Source organism: Neopelma chrysocephalum, unplaced genomic scaffold (genome assembly GCF_003984885.1).
Source record: "Neopelma chrysocephalum unplaced genomic scaffold, ASM398488v2 Primary Assembly neopelma1_71, whole genome shotgun sequence".
Classification (NCBI taxonomy): Eukaryota; Metazoa; Chordata; class Aves; order Passeriformes; family Pipridae; genus Neopelma; species Neopelma chrysocephalum.
The window spans coordinates 14,739,743-14,754,037 of record NW_020897731.1 but is presented as its reverse complement, the minus strand read 5'-3'; the positions used below and the strand labels follow the sequence as shown (position 1 = coordinate 14,754,037).

Below are 14,295 nucleotides of genomic sequence, written 5' to 3'. Positions count from 1 at the left end.
TGCAGTAATGAAAGCTTACCCTGAGGCACTGTGTTTACACTTTTCATGATCTAGAGAGAACACTGCCAAATGTTTATAAATAAAAATGAAGTGGATCTGTTTTTCCTATATTGTTTTATCAGTTGAGCATATGAACTCACTGAATTAGCTTGCATCAGGACTACTGTAATGCTGAGGGAGCAGTGAGCACCTGACCAGTGTTCCTGGAAGCAAGAGCTGCTGGTGCCATTCTCTTCTGCAGGTCCAGGAGCAGTGCAGGCAAAGTTTCCAGGATCTTGGGAAGAGAGCATGCCTTTGTTCACTCTTCGTTCCTCCCTCTTCACTCCCCTGTGAAACCTGTTTAGAGATGGGCATCCAACTCGGACTTGCTCTGTGCTCTCCCAGTGTGAAACAGCTGCAGACTCATTGCTGTGCTGGGCTGAAGGGAGAAGACTATGTAAAACCTGGAAAAAAGACAGTGGGGCACAGGTCCTGTAGAGTACTGCTGGTTTACTCTTTCTTTATGGGCTTTCCAAGTTATGCAGTCTGTGACTTCCCGCGCCCCTTCTCTCCCAGATGCACCTGTCCAAGGCCAGACTTTTTAGTCTCCCACACCTTAGACTTCTATGTCTTTTTTTTTTAATCACAGACATGTAGGAGAGGGAAAGTGGCAGATGACGAGAGACAGAATATTTTCTCTATTGGAAGTAGACACAGACAGGCTGTGCAGCTTTCTGAGCTTTAGTCCACAGTCAAAACAAAGCAATGGTAGGTCATTCTCACTCGAGCCTTGGGAGTCTTGCATCATCTATATTTATGAAGCTTTTAGATGAAAGACTGTATAAATTAGTAAGTTCTGATATGCGTGGGCACAAAGCTTGTGGGACAGCTTTCATGTTACCAAGCTGTAGTACAGTGGAAATTTGAATGGTTTGCGACAAATAGCTTTCCATCCTGAGAGAGATCCTTGCAATGACTGTGCAGATGCAAACAATTTGGCAGCAATTGTTCCAAACCAGTGGTTTGTTTCAAAAACCAAAGCAAAAATTATAGAGTAAATCCTCTCCTATGCTATTATATTGCCTAAAATTTAGGTCCAGCAAAGGTATTTTCCTGCTGATGCAATGGCACTGCCTGCCTGTGTGTCAGATTATTTTGTGACGCTTCTATGATTCTGTGCTTGCACCAGTCTGTAAGACCCCCAGGAGTCAAAGGCAAAAATAAACAGATTAAGCCTGGAGAAGCTTCTAGAGATGTTTTCAGAGACAGATTAAAACAATTCTGGGCCAGTCTTCTGTCTGTTGCTTCATCCTGTTCTGATGAGCTGTACAGTGATGAGCTTATGTTTGGGGCGGGTCTTTTCTTCCTTAAGTCCCACAGCTCCATTTCCTGTTACTTGCTGACTTTGATTCCTCATTTCAGAACCTCGATATGAAGAAGCTTGTTTCACTCCCACCCATTTGCTCATTTCCAGGATTTGGTCTTCCTTTTGGAAGCACAGCTGGGAATGTTGTCATACAGATTCTTAAATTGCAAGATTGTGGAATAACTGATCAAATGTATGTGGTTTTGTTTTGGGAGACGTCAGGGCTGGGGTTCAGCCAATGTCACAGCAGTGTCATGTGTTATGATGTTGCTACGAGCTGGAAGTTCTCAGAAACACCTCAGTTGATTCTTCTTGAGTATGCTTTATTTTTTCAACCCTTTGATTTCTGTTCTTTTTTTAGATTTTTGGAGCCATATCAGAGCAGTAGTACTAGGGCTTCCTCATTCACATTTTTATGTTGTCTATAAATTCTTATTTATTGTTGTTGGCACCATTATGTCATCGTGACTACTCTGCAGAGAGTTTCCTGCCAGGGTCAGGACCAGTGCTTTTGGAAGCATACAGAAAGATGTGAGCACCACTTCAATAAGCATTTGGGCACGCTGCTTGATGACTGTTCCTCTGCTGATTCTCCGTCAGAATATCTGCTGTGATGTTATAGTGTGTATCAGTCTGGTTCCCTTAATTTCAGTGGCTGCCTTGCAGAAAAAAAAGGCTGTAAGTTTTGAATAGGCATTTAATATTCTCTGGGGAATGCTTATGCTCAGCAAATCAGAAGATCTTACAGTTTCCCTTGAAGTGAAGAATAAGAGTTCTTTTCTGAATTCTGTCTAATGCAAGTGGAGCATGGAAGTTCTCTGACGTGTGTGGCAGTTGCAACATCAGCAGTTCATCCAGCCCAGGGAGGATCCCAGCTGGTACTGATCTGCTCTGATGGCTCATGGCCCTTCACAGTCAGCCTTCTGTGTCAAAGGAAATGAGGGGCTACTGCGTGAGGTTTTTCTGTGTTCTAGCAATTCCCAGATGTTGTGACCTTGATTTGCCACATTCATATTTTCAACACTATTGCCAGTGCTCTGCTAGCTTGTAATGTGGTCAGAGATGACTGTCTTGAATGTTGTCTACTCTACTTCCAAATTTCTATGTAATTTAAAATGCATACATATCTGTGATTCATCTTGAGTTGTACTCATCTAGGGGAGTCACAGACGCTAACCTAATAGCATGAAACATCTGCCAACTCTTCCCTCCCTTTTCTGGTAATTCCCTTCTCCCTTTCTCTGCTCAAGTCCTTTTTGGCTTTTTTTAAGTTACTTACTCCTGCCTTTGAGAGGGTCAGCTTGCTGGCATTATCTGCTGAAGGTCCCGCAGGCTCTTTGTCTTCCCTGATGATTCATTTGTAAGATACCTGTCTTCATACAGTTTCCTGCCTTTCTTTCACAGAACAGACAATGCTTAAAACACCATGAAAAAAGGAAGACACAAGTCAGAGAGCATGCTTTTGCCTTTCCACATGCAGATGTCAAACAGTAAAAAGATCCAAAAGGAGATATTTCTACCATGAGAGGGCAGACAAAAAGCACCACGTGGAATATACTTTTACAGTAATAGAAATACAGTCTCTTTTTCTTTAGAATGCAACCTTCCCATTTTTCTCTGAGAGAATACTCATTTATGTGGCCTAGTCTCTGTTTCTACAGGAAAAAGCAAGTCCAAGAACTGTATGTCATACATGGAGCAACAAATAGGATTCACCATAGTCATTAACTCCCATGGGAGTTAATCCCATAATCTCAGAACAGCTCCTAATAAAGCTTTCTCCTGCACAGAAGTAATTCAAACATGGTGTAAAAAAAAAAAATCCAGATTACCACAGGGGCACAGACTCGTTCAGAAGCGTGTGGATATATATGTATGCTGAGCCCAGGGGACCAGATACTCTAAAAATAAAGATCTTGGGCTGGAATCAATGTTATATGGAAAGGTAGGTTAGAGACTGTGTTTCATGTCACTCGGTGACATGAGAATATGTACTGATACATTCTGTACTAGTGGGTGTCTCCTGGGGATTGGAGGTTAATAACCAGATCCATCCATCAAAATGGGTGGTGGCAGGAACATTCATCTCAGAACAGGACAATCTTCTGTCTATCTGGAAATACCAGAAAATACTATCCACCAGTGCTCTTTATTCTTCAAGGAATCAAAAAACCACTTCTAAATTATCTGCAAAAAGTATCCATTAAAGGCACTGTGGCTGTGAACTATTAAAAAAAATATTTTTTTTCTTCTGCCCATCAGCATGAATTCCATCCTGCTTGGTTTCAGCTTCACTCAGCTGTTCTTTATCCATAAGCTGGCCTTATCTGATTATTTTGTGATCTCAGGGATGGAGGTCTTTGTAGTAAAAGATTGTTGTCTTCTAACTGCTTCCAGTATCTGAAACAGCTTCTTGTCTGTTCTCTTGATTTGTAATGCAAAGCTTTGAAAAGTGTGTTTCACCCCAGCTATATGAAACTTTGCTTATCCTCATTTCCTTAAGACATTAAAGGAACAGATTCTGAAATACCTCACATCCTTATTAAAGCACATGGTCATTTGTGAGAGATGTGGGTTTAACGGTTCTTGAATAGTGTAAACAGTCTTGTGGCTGTTTCAGTATCTGGCGTGCCTTGAGTAGGTAGTACAGGGCCAAGGTGTGTTAGATCAGCTGTTGTCTTGCTTAACTTAGTTCAGAATGTTTCAGCGCATTTGGTTCCATCTAAACCATATTGCAATGCAGGCTGGAAGAAACTGTGTCTTGCATGAATGCCTGTGGTTTCCCTCTGTGGTTCCTTCTGCTCCCTTCCCTGACCTGTAGCATGAGCTGACTCAGCATCATTTGCTTACCCCAACTTTTGTTTAACCACAGACTCTAAGTGCACTAAGGTTCAGCAAAAATTCCAGAAGGCAGTGTGACTAGTCCCTGTTTCTCTGCATTGTATGGGGAATCCTGACTAACAGATGAGCTTAATTTTCAGTGTTCTACCAAACACTGAGATTAGCTCAGACTGGTTAATATCATCAAGGTTGTGGGTTCAATCCCTGTAGGGTAAGGTTTGATGATCCTCATGGGTCTTTTCCAACTCAGAATATTCTATGAAATCTGTGAAATTTCTCCTGGGCTATGTACATGTATGCCAAAGCAAGTACCTAAGGCTTTCTTACTTGTTGCTGAAGGTAGTCTCAGGGTGGCTATTAATGTTGTCTGGAAGCCTCAAATTAAAGCAGTTGTTCTTTTCATACCAAAGTATATGCTAGTTTCCTGGATTTCATATATAAAGGTCATTCAAGATTTAAAATATTGATATATGATACTGATAACAATAATATTCTGCTCAACAAGACTGCAGGTCTAAACTTTTACAGTCACAATTCCATATGCTTTCTGAATCAATTATGTATAAGAGTTTAATGAATTAAAGGCTGTAGCATTCTTATTTATTTTCTGTGCACTATGCCTTCTCCTCATTTATAATGTCCTTTACTCACTCAGATCATCAAAAGAATTGTCACTTGTAATTGAATATACTTCTAATCATAAAACTCCTCTACTTTAGCAACTTCTCAGGTTTTGAAATGTCTATATTTTGGACACTGAAAAGGCAAGAACAGTTTCATTTGCTCATACATGTAATGGTAGTGTTTGTGTTGTGAGAAGCATGAGCTTCTATAATACATGGGTTTTTTTCTTCTTTGGCATTTTTAAGTGCATGTGATGTCAGTAAAGGACATCAGTCCAACAGCCCCAGCTCATGAAACCTTATTCCCAGGACAGCAGTGTGGTGAATGGCATAGCTGTGAGCTTCCCCACAGTGCCCCTCTGCTGTGTTAGGAACAAACCATTTCCATAGCAGAGCCTCTGTTGGAAATGCTACCCAGGAGGACAGTGATGAGAGTGGTTCTGTTGTATCAGCATCAGCCTTCAAGGAAATTACTCCAGCAGCTCACTGGGTGTAAGTCATCTAGCAAATGTTAAATAAGAACAACTTCCAACCAATACTGAATCCAGACTCGACTCCATAGTGAGATGATCCACACGAGTTGGGACAACTGAAAAATCTGACAGACACTAGTGTTTTCTGGATGTTAAAGTTTTCAACTTGGGTAATAAAATAGAACAGCTCTTCTCTTTCTGAAGATTATTCATTATAGCTCTCTATTTATTGCTCTGTATTAATTGATGGTCATTAATGAAGCTGTTAGAACTTCACGTACTGTGATAAAGATCCATGTAAGTACTATAGGTAATTAACTGTACATTGGTTTACACTTCAGCTGACAACAGTAGTTACTGTTTTATTATTTGAAATTATGTTTCAGAGGAGAAAAGTTTTTTTAAAATGTGCAGGTATTTGCAAGAGCTTGTTGATCCAAAAAGACTAACCACCCATTTCCAGCCTGAGGGAACTTTCTAAGTTTATTTCTATGTGTTGATGACTCAGACATTCCATATGAAAATTGGGTGTAAAATTTTTACACTGTGTTCCTGGGCTTCACTTTTTAATGTATCTCTACAGCACTTTTTCCTTTCCTGGTAGATATGTTTTTCTTGATGCTAACAGAAATGCCACATGACCTGGATGATCAGTCATGAAGATCTGACATATTGACACTGACACTTGTTCAAACAAACTCTCAAGAAATAACTTACAGCAGTCAACAAATTGATAACCATTAGTTTGCTCCCTTCTTGTAGAATTAGAATGTTCTCTGTGTGGGGCCTAACAATGGAGTCTAAGCTCTCTTTAGTCATATTCTTTTATTTGTTTGAGGCAAAAAACAAAGACCAACATACATACAGATTTATTTCCCACATAAATATATTTTGCATCAAGTTTCTTAAACACAAAGTGTGCATTTGTCATCTCCAGGTCACCAAGAGTTAATATAAACTAAGAAATACTCATGATGATTCTGAAAACACCAGTGAAATCTTATGAAAACAGATTCTTTTTTCAAATGGATAAGAAATGTGATAAAAGAACAGTGTAACGCTAATGAAGAATTACTGTCTCAAAGTGAAAATGAGGGACCAATCGGAAAACTCAATCGAAAAGTATTTCAGGGTTTTTTTCTGAGACTTATATTGCATTTTTGTTTTCATTTGGGGAAAAGAACTCTGCTGTCACTCTGTGTTATAACTTGAGTTTTCCTTATCTGTAGTGCCAGGACCAAACTCGTCCAGTGACAATGGCATCAGCTTCACCATGATAATGATGGCATGGGTGGTGATTGCACTTGTCTTGTTCTTACTGAGACCGAATAATCTAAGAGGATCAAACACAGCCGGAAAGCCAACCAGCCAACATAATGTAAGTGCATCTTCAAGGGAGATTCTGTAATAGTAATTAATTTTTTTCTTCTATTTTTTCCCCTGTATTTTCTTGGAACTCCATTAGAAATGAAAATGAGTAAAACCGAAGTGAAAATAGAATCACGAAGGCCAAGTGTGAAGCCTGCCATGGGATGGAGCAGGCATGGGTGACTAAGTGACGTAATGTCCTCTGGACGCTGTCTATCCCTGCTTGGAACTGCCTTCTTATGTGTGAGGGGACAATCACAGCTTTAAGAGAAGTCAGTAAACAAAATTACAGCATAAAACGGAGAAGGTGATCTTCAGAAAAATCCCTATCGATGCAGGAAACAGTATAGTTCTTTGATGCTCCTTTACTCGAAATATTTAAAGATGCACTGAAAGATCATAAAAGAAAGCACAGTGTAACGCTTCTGAGTTCTTTTATTGCTAAATCCTCTTCTGTGAAACACTGTTTCTAATTCTGTACCTGCTTTTTTCTTTCTTTTCCTCCTTTCTTCCCCCAAGGGACAAGAACCACCAGCCCCACCAGTGGACTAGAGCGTTCAGTATTGGAAAATTTCAGCAGCTAAAACCTTGCATGACCAAATGAACGAAGAGACCAGATTACTCCTAAAACCCATTCAATACTGTTTTCTTTTCTCATTTATATAGAGCAGAATTATCATTCAGCAGTAATCTTCATGAACTGCTTTTAGCAACTTCAATTTTAAGTTAATTTTTGCTTTGTATGTTATTACAATTCCTAGTAGATTGTAATTTGAATAATGATAAGGCATTGCAGGGGTTTTTTGGTTGTTACTGTTACTATGGACATTCCGCTCAGTCTCTTTCTGTTACAGTGATCTTAATTTCTTTGATGTGATTTCTGATATTCATTGAAAGAAAAAGAAAATCCCAGTGCATCTATAATAATGGAGGGTTACTGACCTTTCTTCAGATTAATTCATATTTCTTCTCCAGTATGCTTTTGAGAGTTATATTATGGTTGGAAGCATTAACTTAGTTATGTGGTGAAAAATAGAAATTATTTTATATTTGCCCTTGGTTCAGAGCAACTTTTAGTCTGGTCTTTGGACCACTAACATAGTTTTCAGGGTTGTTGGCAAAAGCACAGATTGTCCACTAGAATTATAATCTCTCTGTGTGTGCGCACATAAGTGAATATGACAATTGCCACTGTCAAAGCTTTGACCTATATATTGGGAACTTTACACAGAAGATTATACCACCAAAAAACCAGTAATTTAGTCTTGTTCATATATATATCTTATTCAATATGTTGTCAAAAAATATATTCTAAAACCAGATATGTTTACTTATAGACTTTATGAAAAGAGAAATTTAGTAAGAAGAACTTGGTAGAATTTTTTGTCCTGGTATAGTCTTTTATTAATTAGTATCTTAACAAGTTTTTAGCCATGATGTAATGTATATTGGACAGGATGAAATCATACCAAGGAGTTACCAAGGTTACCAACTTTTGGTATACAACATGTTCTGAATTATTCAGGTTTTTTCACCTGTATGTTGTCAGCAATTCTTAACATTTCATCCTTATCTACTAGTTGCAATTGTAGAATAACAAACTTGCAGATGACCACATATGGCATGTCTTTTCCCTCTAATGTTTGAGTGTGTGTGTGGTGTGTTTATGTGTGTGTACGTGTGGCTGTGCACACACCTGTGCACGTCCCATTGTAGCAAATGGGAATGAGTTTTTTGATGTACATTAATTTAAAAACATTTTAAAGATGTACAGAAAAGCGACACTGTATATTTTTCTTGTTCAATTTGAAAAATTGATGAGAATAATGTAAAGAACATTTTTATGTTACCAACATGAAGCTTCTTTCCTTAAAGGTCAGTAGAACAGACATATGGGAATTCAAAGCCTTACTCTACAAACCTTTATTCCATGAGGACTGTAGTTACGGAGCTGAAGGGACTTACTGTTAAAGTGCAAAAAGGTTTGTATTAACAGGCTCTAACAAAAATCTTGCACCAGATCCCGTGGGTGACAGATACAGGGTTTTCCCCTCAGGGTAAATGGTGGGCCAGCTAAGCCTCCTGGTAAAGGTACAGTGTAGACTTGAAAAAAGGCTTCTGTGATTTGGTGTAATTGACCTTTGAATTTCTGTGAAACAGTATGCTCCTAAGCATAGGAGCATGTATAAAAAATTAAGTAAAAAAAAAAAAGATTGGGCCAAGTGCTCTCTTTGACATCACTGCAGTGCCATGTAAAGTAATGAAACCGCAGCAGAGAAGCTGAGAGAATTTGTCCTATTATGTCTAATAGTGTACAGGCCACAAACACTGTGTAAAGATGTCACTGGGACAAGCACTCTGACTGTGCTTGCTTTTTGCCTTCCATGTACATTTATATTTGGGATACTGTTTTGAATAGAACAAGTAATACAGCATCATTTCGTTGAACCAACAAGGAAACATATATAATCTCCAAGAGTGACCTTTTCTCCAAGGATTTTTGGCCAGAATTCTTCACTACTGGAGGCATAAAACAAGTTTCCAATTGATTAAAAAGCCAACTGAAACATGCTTCTATTCAGACAGAGCACCACTCCTCATCCTGTTGGAAGTTGGTGAGATTTACAGATGTTCCTCACTTCCGAGGATCAGTCTCCCTTTACTTAAATGTCTGTGTATGTATTTATAAAACTCACCATGTGCACCCAGCTCTAAGAGTCTTGGCAACTGAACTTTTTGTTCAGAGGAATGTTGTGTTTTACCTTTAAATGAACTATCTTTGCTTGATTCCTCTAAGTAATTGTCCCAGTAATTTTATACATGTATGCTTTCCTCATGTAAATTGCTATTTTAAAATTTTCTATGTAAAAGAAAAAAAATTGGAAATATTTTATTGTAAAGTGTTTTACTAAAGAGCCAGGCCACTATCCCACATCAAAACATATGCCTTTTAAATTCAGATACTGTCTTCAAGATAAAACCTGCAGATCACCACTCTTAATTAAAATAAAAGTAACTAACCGTAGGACTGTACTTTGCCACTCTTATTTGTGTTAAATGGTGCCTTACTCATCAAGTAGTTGCACTGAAGTTTGTGGGACTACTCTGAGATAAAGTACTAGTAGCAGCTTTAGTAAGGGTGGCAGAAATCTGGCCTTTAGTTATATAATTTGCAATTAAATAATTGTCTCATGGTTACAGATGTTTATGGTAAATTTTGAGAAGTGTGGAAGAGATTAGTGGTATGAAAAGCTCCAAGATACGATCAGTTCTGTAATGATGGTTTTAAGCTTGGTAAGTAAAAGATGCAAGTTGTAGCAACTTGGGAAATATGGAGGGAAGTTTACAATTATACCTTAGCTTAGAACTTTGTTAAAATAATAGTATTTTTAGAGTCTGCTTAACACAATTATTATACTCTGAAATGAGAAATCATATGTATTCATGTATTGTCTGCAGATCACTTAGCCTTGTAATATCCATGATTGAAGAAGGAAGAGTGATGATGTCATGTACTTAATGTAAATCGGTGGTTTAAAATATCTGAATTATGCCAAACAAAAAATCATCTGTGCCATTTGCGGTTTCCTAGTAATCTTTTACTGAGTACTTGGACTGGGGTAAAGGGCTTGTACTATGCACTTTTTATTGACTTAACAAAATAAATAGCAATCATTAGTAAACTTCTGTCTTTGTCTTTTACTGCACCAACCTATCAATTTCTAAGGTAATTGGAAATCATCTATAACTAAGTATAGTAAAAATAGTGTGTCACCTGTGTAAGTTTTAAAACGTAAATTCTAACTTTTCTAATGGACACTTGTCTTCTGTATGTATCTCAAGCAAGCCAAAACAAATTACAAGCAGGTTCCAAGGTTTAAGATACTTTGATGACTAACATGGATATCTCTGCCTTTTGCTCTTTGAGGTAGTTATGCAACCTAAGGAATTAGAAATAGTACAGTAAGAAAAGTGATGACGGAGGCCAAATATGCTGATTATGTTGCTCATTTTAGATCAAATCCTACTACTTTGGGATTTGCAGACTATTTTCTAGTTCTGTATCTTGGCAGTGTTGAACCCAGAGCTGCTCTGAGGAAGGAAGATGCTGCAATGGATCCAAGGCAGCACGTAGGAGTAGCAGAGACCTGCTGCTTCCTCACTGTTCCCATGGAGTGCAGCACTTTTCTTCCTCCAGAAGCAGAGCACAAAATGCTGAGCACCACTTCAGCAGCAATTCAGATCCCTTGTTAGGGATTCCTGTTCTAATCCAAGGAAAAAAAGGAGAATGCCAGGGTAGCATTAGGGTTTAAAATATTATTATTTAAAATAATATACAGTTATCCAGAGATAGTGGCAATACCACTAATTCAGAATCAGAAACAAAATCAGAATGTATTTTTAGTAACAATTGTAGTAATAAAAATTTAGTAACAAATGCCTTAGGCATTTGAGTTGATCTAGAAAGTATATGAGCTTAATCAGAGATCATTAATGTCTGCTCATCAAGATTTACCCTTTTACTCAAACATGATGTTATAAATAATCCCTAAAACCAAAGCTAAACTTTACTCATAGGTACACTAGCTAAAATGTTGCCAAGGATGCACATGTCTATTGAGAAAAGTGATGCAGAAAGGAAATTACCACAAATTTCAATTCACTTTGTTGATTGGATCTGTGCAAAGCCTAGCTGTTCAGGATCACCAGATAACTGGAGATTACTTTGCCTCAAAGCCTGAAAAAAAAGTATCCTATCTAGAATGTTTGGGAGAGATACACCAAATCATTGCAGCAAAATATTCCATTAAGTGGGTTCCTTGCAAAAAATGGACAAGTTACATTCTTTTCTCCTTCTACCCTTCCTTGTTCAGTACCAGCCAACAGCCTACAGTGCCATTCACTGCAAAGGCATGGACCTTGGGGTGGGGGAAGAGGCAGAATTTCTCATGCTGAACCACATCCTCACTTGTAAAACAACACAACTCTTACCAACTTCCAGGGAGTTACACTCGGAGCATCAGCTGGAGATTTGTCTCTTCATACAAAAAGAGAAACTGAACACGTTACTTGATCTTGTATGAAAATTGTTGCCAACTCCCATACCATGCACTTTGTAGTAATATATAATAGCTACAAGAATCTGGCTTCCACGTTGCCTTTTTAACATGGTTAGAGAGTGTTGACCAAAGGGGCTGTCTGAAACAAATGTATTTCAATATTTGACCATGCATATTAATTCACCATATATACCCAGCTTTTTAAAAGTTTCACTCTTCTTGCTTGTATGGAAAATGATACTGTAAAATATTTTATAAAATGTTACTTGAAAATACAGCAATAATTTGTAATCAAAGATCACAAATAGCAATGTTTTTTAAAAAATCTTTTGCATTTATGGGTGTTGTTATTTCATCCTCCAAGCTATAAATGATGAAACAAAGGAGTAATTTCTGTGACTGTAGTTTTCAGACTTACACCTGGCTTAAAATTCATGAAGATTATTAATTTCTTCTGGTGCAAAAAAATACCCTTAAAGTGTAAAATATTCTAGAGATGAGAAAATATGTTTCCTAAGCAGACCAACAAAAAAAACCACCATTGTACAACATTCTGAAGGTCACAGCCATTGGTTCAATATAAAAAGCAAATCTTAGAAAAAGTGTAAGAGTTAAGTTTATGGCACAACTTGTAGATGAAATGATACATGACAAACTGAATATGATTAGCAAGAAAACAATCCAAAGAAGCCCCCACAGGACTGGACACTGTTACACCAAATACTGCATGTAACACATCACAGTCTGCTTTCTTGTGATCATGAATAAAAATCTGGTTTCTTCAGCTCTCCTAGTGATTTAATGCAGCCTTGTTTGAAATCAAAAATCCAAATAATCATTTTCCCACCTCATCAAATATTAGCTTGCAATTTGAATCACAAATGCATCTTGTCTCTGACACCCCTTCTGGCTGTATGCTTCTCTTGGGCTTCAGTATGTAAGGGAAGAGATTCAGCCAAATTTGCTTTTAGCTAGACTGTAACAGTGGATCAAAACATCACCTTATGTTATGTGAACAACTGTTAAGGCAATGGGACAGCTCAGCTGAGTAAAACTCTTTAAAGAAGGGGCTACAGGACAACTTCTCTCCAATGGGGCTGTGATGAAAAGCCATACCTTATCTGGCTGCTCTTACTTCCATTGCATTAATTTTAGCATTTAAGTTTTCTATATTGTGTTACTGAAGTGGCTGTTACACTTGAAATGGCTCTTCTGTTGGGAGCTGTAGGATGCCCCATGTTCAGAAAAGCAATGCTGCAGCCCACAGCTGCTGGTTCTGAAGGAATAGCTTTGATGTCTGGTGTGAAGTGTGTGGTTTCCAGAAGAACTTCAGAAGAAAAAACAAAGGAAAAAAAGAGGCATTTACAAAACAATAGACAAGGCCATCAAATGTAATCATGCCTGGAAGGAAGTGTGAATAATTCCTGTGTATACTGAGAGATTTAAATAATCTAATTAGATGAAGGTCTTATACTGGAAAAGAAAACATTGTCATGCAGTACTTTAAAGAAGAGGGTCTGAGAGGATGTTCTCATCATAGTTTTCAGGGTGGCCTTCCTCTGACTTTTAAACATTATTTTAATCCTGCATGGCTTTTGTTTTTTATTTATATTCCAATATTGTCCATGAGTCCAGCTGAAATTATTGTCCATATGTTCTGGTCCCTATGCAAACAGGCACATTGAACCTGACCAGAAATTCACTGCATAATTGCACTTTGAGGTGCTGGGTGTCACTAGCAAAAAAATACTGTATTATATTAAACATAATGGGCAACTGTCAAGACTGTTTAGCAGTGTTGAAGTTCCAGTGAGCCAGAGAGGTGGAGATGAGGAGAGGGTGTAAGTAGGGACATGCCAGGCAGAAAATGACTCTTGCAATGACACATAATGTTGGCTCTGAGCACATGTAGGAGCTTGGGTTCTCAGCTGTCTGTGTTCAAAAATGGCCTGTGGCTTGGTTTGTGCAGCTGTTGGAGCCTTTTCAACACTCATGCCCAGCCTCACAAGTGCTGTATAATCTCTTTAGCTGCATCTCCTTCCTTCCTTCCTCTTAGTGTTGTAAAATACAAAGCATGGATTCAAATACTGATCCAACTGGTCTTCTGGGCACTTTTGTGCCTCAGCCTAGGACTGTTCCTGAGTACCTCAGATTTCCTGGTTACAGGTGGGGTGCCTCCCAGTTGTGCTGTATCAAAAGTTAAAGAAAGGCTTGAGAGACAATGGTGGTTGTTGAATCTGTGTCAGATGTCAGTGTCACAAACTGATTACACAAACACAACTGCCTTTAGTTAATGATCAGCTAAATGTGGTTGGCGATTAGTCTGACATTAAACACTCCCTAGATACGATACAAAACTTCTTTCATATCCAGGGTTCCTTGCTGGCTTTTCCTCTCACCTCCAACATCAGGGTGCCAAGAGATTACACAATCATGCACTCATTTGCTCTTCATTGTCTTCCCTCTCCTTCCCCTCATCCTCCAAATCCTTCATAAATCATGACTTCTCCTTTGCATAATCTAACAACTTGTACATGAGAGGTGAAGAGTGGCATCTCTGCCCACCTTTGGCATTCAGATCACTC

General features: G+C 38.3%; 1 protein-coding gene across 5 annotated transcripts in view; it reads left to right on the top strand.

The window, feature by feature from the left end:
* SMIM14 (small integral membrane protein 14) overlaps positions 1–10,333 on the top strand; it is a 56,203-nt gene extending 45,870 nt beyond the window's left edge. For 3 of the 5 annotated variants that reach the window (XM_027686464.1, XM_027686467.1, XM_027686468.1), the window contains 2 exons: positions 6,512–6,660; positions 7,170–10,333. In XM_027686464.1, coding sequence (XP_027542265.1) covers positions 6,512–6,660; positions 7,170–7,202 — 182 coding nt within the window. In that variant the 3' untranslated portion in view covers positions 7,203–10,333. The remainder of the gene's footprint in view (positions 1–6,511; positions 6,661–7,169) is intronic. The other 2 variants (XM_027686465.1, XM_027686469.1) reach the window with 1 other exon arrangement.
* Positions 10,334–14,295: the final 3,962 nt, after the last annotated feature.